An 8,769-nucleotide genomic window follows, 5' to 3' on the forward strand; every position below is an offset into this window, starting at 1 on the left:
CTCAATAAACAAAAGAAAATGTCATATAGTCTGATTATGCGGATAAAATCTGGTGATAAACAACAAGGAAGTACAATCTTTCATATTTCAACAATGAAGAGAACTGAGGTCAACAGACAGATCACACCATAACATTATGTACAATATTATTATCACTATTGTTATATTTGAAAAAATAATTCTTATGTGAAAATACATAATAATTTGGAAGAAATCAAATAGATTCAATCATAATATGTGATATTGTAACACGTATTCCTGACTGAATCGTCAAGTCACTGAAGTCGATGTGGATAGTTTGGAGTGCACGAAAGGAGTAGGTGTTGTATTCCGGTCATATAAATATTGTTCATCATGAATAATTTGTCCTCGTTGGACAATATTTTCTACTTGATCATTACAATCATAACGTTTTGTCGTCAAACACATTGTGTCGAGTGAAGTAGATGTGTTAAAGAAGACTATCTAGTTTTCAAAATAGAAGGGAGAGAATACTAATAATTGAAATAACAAACAATCAAGGATAACCATTACGAAACTGAAATCCGGCATTTCTGTCTCTCTGTTCATCACTAGTCAGCATTGTCAATTAACCTAGTTTCAATGAAATTCTCCAAAAGTGTTCTCCGGACTACATTGAGTTCATCATCAGTTGTGCCTTCAGTGCACATTATCTCCGTGAAACGTTTAGGAACCCCTAAGCCCTAATTGTTTCTTGAGACTGTCCTAATGCGTTTCTTCCTGACGAAAACAAATCGGAATTCAGCAGAATAGAATGTAGTTTTCAAAGATCTGCATAGTTTGTCCTCTGAAATGCAAGATGCCATATCTACCTTGAGTTTGATATTCTGTAGTAAAAGATGCTTCGTAACTGTGAAAGTTCATTCAAATTAACATCCTGATTTCTGACTACATTCAATGATTGAGATTGTTAAGTAGCATTTTCCCGAATGGTTTATAAAATTAAATTCAGCCCATCACTATCAATTACGTCATCGGTGAATATTCGTCTAGCTCGTGAAGATGGAAAACAGATGAAATTACTTCCCCTACTTAGAGCATCCAAATCTGCAAAGTCCACATCAGCCTGTTTTTATTCCAATCGAGCTCCTCTTCGATGGATTTGATGGTCTCTGATAATTTTGTGGAACTCCTCTTTTTTACCACAGACTAGTGTTTCCCCATTTATTCATGTACAAATACATTTGTGCGACTTCTACTGAAAGATGTACAAGGAGAAAAGTATGAATAGAATGGATGGTTGACATTCATTAAGAAAAAACTGTCAAGTTTCAACAGGATATTAGATGTCTATTCATAATCATATTATTAATGACCTCAAACGTTCACCATAGACCTTGCTCACTGCCTTATGAATTCTTCACGATGCAGCGAAGTCATTCATTTGAAATGATTATTAAGACGATTAGAGAATAGTGGGTTATATGCATGAACTAACAAAATGTAAGTGTTGATGTCGCGTAACTACATCAGCATGTAGCCCATTTAGGTTGCAGAACGTATCGCGTACTTACAACACATTCGCTTTTAAAAATATGTCAAATACACAGGTAGATATAAGGAGACACTGCACTGAATACTTAATAATGTCCGTCATACTCTTCCTGAACACAGTCACTCATTAACACTATTACATACACAGATACGTTTCCTCTGCTGATTAGATATTGGTCTACAGCATAGAATGAGCAATGTACCATTGAAAACAACTTTGATATTGATGAATTAACGAAATTACCCAAAAGCGTTTCTTTCGACAATAGACCGTGAGACTCGAGAAAACATTTTGATTAGTGTTGACATTATTTTCAAGTAAATCAATACAACCCCACTGAGTCGGGAGGTAAACCTTTTTGCAATATCATGCAAAACAAATATTCCCATCTCAGTTTGCTGAAATTATTATTCACTTACGGAAGTACAGACTTTTATTCATTCATCAGAATTCTATGTTTAGTGTGAGTTAAGTATACACTTGATATTATCTTATCACAGTGAAATTCTCGTATGTTTCGACACAGATTACAATTAATACAAGTTCAAATGATGCATGGTAATCATTCATCGAAACACTGAATTCGAATCAGTCCTCCACTTCTGTATTGTCAAACTTTTCAATTTTCAGATACAATAATCACTGTTGTTATTTCAAATCTGTGTCACGAGGGAGATATCGTTCTCCATTTTCAACAGTTCACTTTCAGTAAAATGCATTTTATTTCTCTTATTACATTCTTTCGAGAGCTCAATCAACATAACTGAATACAATTACATCTATTTCTGCGTTAATAATTTGAATAGATTATCCTTTTTCATTTAGACACTTTTTAACAATCAGTGTTATAATATGGTAACAAAAAGAATAGATATGACTTTTTTTAAAAGTTACAATTTCATAATGAACGACGATGGAATTCATGGGTAAAAGGGTAACTATTATTTTCCAATCAAAACAGTTTGTGCTACTTCGATTTCATCCAATCAAATCAAAACTACTGATCGGTGACGGTCAGTCAATAAATTATACGAGATAAGATACTGTTTGTTCGTAGACACATAAGCACAAATTTCGAATAACAACTTGGGCAACCGCATATTTTGAAATATTGTCAATCACAGGGGTCAACGGCCGATAAATTTCAGCTAATCATCTCAACAGTCAGAAGCGTATTGGATAATGATGAGGTCAATTACCTTCATGATTGGTTGTCAATGAACGTGTGATTTTAATAAATTAGATTTTTCCAATGGTCACTTTGAACCATCGAATCACGAAGAAACAAACAAACACTTCAAAAGTCTATATAAACCTGACAAGTTCTATCAAAATTTCATTTATAACTTTACACGAGAAGATGAGGTAAGTGCTGAATGAACATAAGATTTCTATGCAAATTTTGATACAATGAGATACCGTTGATTTGTTCATCTCGATCATTTTAGATATACCATTTTGCGTAGTCTATGGTTATCGTTTCATCTGATCATCATTTGGCCATATAGATATTTCAACTGCCATGAGATTTGCGAAAACCCTAATTTGCTGAGCTATGAGAATATCATTTTTGAAAATGATTCGTACCGTTATGTAAGTTATGTCAGTTAAATTCTAATACATATACTCCAGTCTCTTCATTATAATTATTCAATGAGGATTCGTCTTCATCAGTCTCAACCAGCTTTCACTGACAGTTATCAAAAGATTTACACTTCATACGTGAGTTGAATTCATTTTTCAATAGAACTACATATCCATATGTTTGCATCATTTTAGTTTGTTAAACCGAAATTCTCCTTTCGATTCTACGATACTCTAATCCATGAAGTTTGTATTTACTATTTTGGTAAGCCAATAAATTTCGTTGATCTCGAATTATGACTGAGTTTTCTTGATCACATTTCTCTTCATGAATCAAAGTTGATTCAACTTCTTCAGTAAACCAGTTTGAGGTTCCTTGTTACATGAAAAACATCTTTGAATATCTTTTCTCGTTCGAACTGTCAAAGGTTTGGCCTCTTACAACAAACAAAATACAGTTCATGCAATTGATTGAATTCTTTCATTTATTTCAAAATCTCTTTATTTATTCACTGCAAAATTATCAATAATGTTGCATTTATTCATCAAATAAAAACAGGTAACATACGATTAACCAGAAAAAGATACGACTACTTCGGAGGTGTTGAAAATTTTGCGCAAAATATTCAAGAATGTGAAACGATGGTTTCCAATGAGGGTGAGCTTTTATAATATTCATTTAAAGTTTGTTTTGTTTCCTTTTCTCGCACTTATTTTGTATGAATGCCTCAGTATATTGCTTGATTATTACACGAAAGTTAACCAATACACAGTGATTGTTCTGTTTGTGTAATTTTTGTACCAGAACGTCTGTGTGTAGCACGTTTTGAAGGGAGGGCGTAAAATAAACGAGATATTGTTTTGAAAATATTCACATTGAGTGAATTGGATTGATAATCCAAGTGACAAAATTGCCAGAAATAAAATTACTCACCCTCCAGTCTATGAAAACAACAAAACAGAAGATATCTCATCAACACCATATTTCGTGGTAAACTGACCACTTGTGCAATGGTGAGCGTTGTTGTTAGAGGAGTAGGTTCGAATTATTGAAGTCTTTGAACTATCAAGGTTTTTTTAGAACATACTTTATCCATGAAAGTTCAATGTCTGTGATTTGTTGTCTGTGAATCATCAACTATGTGAGACTATTTTTGTGATCATATGGGTATGATACTGCACTTCGAATCCTAACACTTTCCAAAACAGTTAACTAATGAACAGCCATAACATGTCCTCTCGTACAATACGAATAACTCATATAAGAACACTTAGAACATCAACGCGACATACATTTATTTCGGTCAAAAATCAGAATTGACGAATAAAAGAATCTCATGAAAAGATTTTGACGATGTATTGTCGATAAGGTATTGAACGTCTATTTCTAAGTGGAAAGCTTCTAGAACAAATTTTAATGAAGCGAAATATTCTTCTCAGTTGACTGTATTAAAAGGTTGATCATCTCGATAAATTCGTGATACTTCTTGAAATGTCCTCCTAAGAGATGATTGGGCGCTTAGCTAGACCGGTTTATTTTATTCTCGAAATGTAGATGTTAACTTGTTTGAGAAAGCAGTCCGTGTCAAAACGTACATTGATTGAAAGAGGTAGATAATCGATATTCAGATATTTTATCATCTATTTTGATTTTCATTATTTCAGACGAATTGTTAGCAGTCAAAAGGAATTTTGTAATTACCGTCAATGATACAGGTGAGTAAACATTGAACAGTCGTTGGATCAATCGCGCGAAACTTTTTATCACTTACACTTTCAATCATTATGATTACTCAATTTTTGTGTGTTCGCTTTGAACAAATCCAACTTTCAAAAGACTAACAAAAGAGTGAAGGTGCTACTATTCTGGAAAATGAGGGAAGACTGAGTACAACCATCTTGACTTAGAGAACAGTCAAAGTGAGCTGAAAAAGAATATAGTTGACGAGTAATAAATAAGTCAGCATGGATAAAATAGGTAACAATCTCATTCCATTTGTCGGAAAATGAATGTAGAGATTATTTATCGTTTCAGGTTTCAGTTACAAAGTCATTTCTGAATATGACACGTCCACCTACCTATCCATTCATCACATAGTCATTCCTTAATATTAACGATTATCTACACATATCTAAAGCTTTTCCTTTCTCATCTACAACAAAAAGACACAGTAGTCAGAATCAGTAGACCAGTGGAAATTATTATATATGTTGACAACCAACTAAATTCTCAAGTTTAATGTAAAGACGAACACTTCACAGCTCATGTCATGCGTCTATTGTTTCAAATAAAATTATTCAAGATATTGCGCAAATGTCAATATATCTCCGACTATCATATCTTGGATGGCGAAGTAGACGATTCGTTGCTTTTATAATAACACAGTAGTAATATAGCTTCAGAATTTTGGCATTTGACATTTGTTAGAGAGGATTCATGCCCGTCTCATTCAAGTGACGTTCACTTTAATGTATTAATTTCCATTCCATCTGAAGAAAGCATTTCAGATAACACACTAGATATCTACTGCAACCTATACACCTTGTTACCTTGTTAATCGATAATACCTCAAATTCTGAGTATCGACAGTCTTCTTATTGTAGATGTTTCAGCCGAGATGACTAGTGTAATACAACCAAATGGGAAAATAACTTTATATTTTGATAACGTAAGTTGCACAATCTCATGAAAATGTAATTTTGTTCATGTACTTCAGATCATTCTACTGTTTCATATTATTCAATTCTGTCAAAGGTATCTGGTTACGTTGACCATGATAAAAAGAGATCAACATTGTGTAATGAGCAAACGGACTAGTTGACAAGATTGTCAATCGTTTTAATGATACACTATTAAAGCACATGTTGAAAATAATGAATAATCAGAAGTGAAAATCTATCAGAATAAATAATCATGTGTTTGTGACGAATATTAACGGATAGTGTATGTTTGAGTACTATACAGAATGTGTCATATTCTGTCATGCTCCATTTCATCTTGTTAAGATTAGCTGTTCGGATTGTTCATTGTTGAAAATCCAGGTTGCAGCATCCTCACAGTTATTTACCATCACATTTCATTTCAACAGACGAAAATTTACATCACACAGTACGTCGCCACATATCATGATTGAAAGATAGTTCATAAGACTTGACTGAAGTTGACAACCTTTGTGATTTGGAATATCTTTACACATTGAATGGAACATTCATGGAGAGAAAACTGAAAATATCATCAAGATTAGTGTGATTAGTAGTCTTTCGATGAAATGATATAAATGAAGACATTTTTTCTGTGATCAATTGATTTCATTTAATTGATTGTGTCGTTACACACACTGACTCAGACTTTCAACACTTCGTTTTCAGATTCCTACGGAAATTGAAGGCATTGAGTGGATATCAAAAATCGACACTAAATTCAAGTGTGAAAAAAGTAAGAAACATTTCAACAAATCTTGTTAACTCATTGATGTACGGTGATGTACATGTAGGATATCCATATATCCTATCAGAGCCTAGTAGTATAGCTTTCTAACAGTTTGCAATAATCAGTTGTTTCTTCTGTAAAATCGGCTGGTGAAAATGCTATCGAAGTGTTGTGTATAATTGTGCGAAATGGAATTCAAATGATATTTGTAAACACCCTGTCCAAAATGTTCTGAATGTTGAGAATTTAACGTTGATTAAGTGTTCACATTTCTTGTAAGAAAACTGCAGTGTTATACCTGATTGGAAATGACAGTGTCGGCTTATTTAAAAGCGTATAATATAAGTGATTATGTCTTTTCAACAGAGGATCACCATGGTTAAATGAATTGAAATCTAAGTATTTATGTTTTCAGTTCATCAACTATCATTTTTGAAAAACTACAGAAATGATTTTAGTGATACATATGAATCAGTTGCGGTTCCCAACATCAATCGAAGGATTCAACTAACAATATAAAAATGAGTTGAAGCTTCACTCGATTACACAAATCATTGGGTATTTGAAATGATTGTCTAAATGAATACTCGAGTGTAGTGTGAAGTGAATGGCGCTGAGTTTGATTCCTCGACGTGTTCTTACTACGACAAAACGCGTGTCTGAGATTGAAGTATAATCATCAATGTTCAACTGATTTCTTCGTAAAATAACTCCGAAATCTACCGTTTTGATTTTTGATTTACTGGCTGATCATCTGTCACATTCAAAACTAAGAGCGATGTCGACCATAATTTTAAGGGTGATCATCACTGTGTAGGTATTAAAATATTCAGTAAATCTCGATATTGATGGCTTCTAAAAAGGTGCAAATTACTTGTTATGCGTTATGAAGAAACCAAAATTTTGAGTGTCTTTCTCCTTTCAAGATTCTATAAAACCTGAAATACCTGTTCCTGCAAAATGGATCAAAAGTGGCACGTTGGTGGAGTATGAAGTCATCGGAAGTACGTAAAACCCTATTTAATCAGCATTAATTATTTTCACACTCAAAAAGATCACTTTTGTTTATCGAAACTGAAATTTTTGTGTGTAACTGTAGTCAATTAATGAAAGATATCCAGGCATCTATCTCAAATGATGTTTTACTTACTATTTATAACTTTACCACAAAATGAAAGATGGGATACTATTAGTTTCGAAAAGTGTTAAGTGCCAGTTAGGTGATTGTGTATTGAGGATCGAGCGTCCGTTTCTCTATCAATAAATGTCGTGTGGAATTTTTCTGAGGCATTATTGTTGTGAATACAATCCATGGGACTGAGTTTACCTTGAAAACGACCGTCTTATTTCCGTAATCTCTGCTTTGTCATACACATCCGATAATTTGAGGGGATGGACATATCACGTTTACAAAATAGAATTTGTCATGGTCAGTGTTTGAGTAATAAGTTCACAAGAAAATTCGTTCCTTCTCAATAACCTATACCATGAATATTTTTTAGTATGCCATGTGTTAGCCTTTTGAAAAAAACATTACGAATATTCAAAGAATCATTCCTTTAATCAATCATGAGATAGACTTCGATAGACTTCATCTTTCATTCTTTACACTCGATGTAGTTTCACTCAATTCAAACACGCCATCGTGAAATATTGGTGGGATGGAAAGTGCACTGAGTTTTGTATTATGCACCGTGTGGACCATTTTCCACCGAATGCAAAAGTCACTTATCTCAGAAATCACCATCAAATGACTTACTTATAGTTGCAGCATTCGTGTTTTGCTTTTCCTTTGTTTGATAACTTGAAACTAAAACAACTTTTTCTTTTCATAGAAAATTGTTGGAACTTCAATACAAGTGAAACATGCCAAAGAGCGACCACATCGAATATGACATGTATTTGGTGTCAGAAAGTGAACAAATGTATAGAAAGTAATGATAATGACACTCATGGACTGAAAGTAAATGACTGCCGTGTTGAGGTTGGTACTTCTTGAACTTCATAGGTATTTTAAAGTATCCTCAAATTTCACATTTCGAGCGAACGTTTTTACTAGAAAGATTATTTTATTGCTATCATTAGGAACTGACAAGAAGTTCTCCGTCGTGGATCAATATCAAACCAATTACATAATTTACATACAGTCCATTCAATTCACTTAATCCAACTTTCAAACGTTCCACAAACTTTCGAAAACGTCTTTAGTATTCCCTTAATTTGTAAACTATTTGTTTGC

General features: G+C 33.3%; 1 protein-coding gene across 1 annotated transcript; it reads left to right on the forward strand.

Annotated features, from left to right (window-relative positions):
• Positions 1-3,169: 3,169 nt before the first annotated feature.
• On the forward strand, positions 3,170-8,529 carry Smp_193380 (egg protein CP391B-like; the record flags this gene model as incomplete). Its single annotated transcript, XM_018789698.1, has 8 exons — positions 3,170-3,238; positions 3,296-3,365; positions 3,679-3,777; positions 4,784-4,816; positions 5,781-5,845; positions 6,470-6,548; positions 7,469-7,534; positions 8,366-8,529. The coding sequence occupies 8 exons, from the start codon at positions 3,170-3,172 to the stop codon at positions 8,527-8,529; spliced, it is 645 nt and encodes a 214-aa protein (XP_018646449.1).
• Positions 8,530-8,769: the final 240 nt, after the last annotated feature.

Source organism: Schistosoma mansoni, assembly GCF_000237925.1.
Source record: "Schistosoma mansoni, WGS project CABG00000000 data, supercontig 0134, strain Puerto Rico, whole genome shotgun sequence".
NCBI classification, from domain to species: domain Eukaryota; kingdom Metazoa; phylum Platyhelminthes; class Trematoda; order Strigeidida; family Schistosomatidae; genus Schistosoma; species Schistosoma mansoni.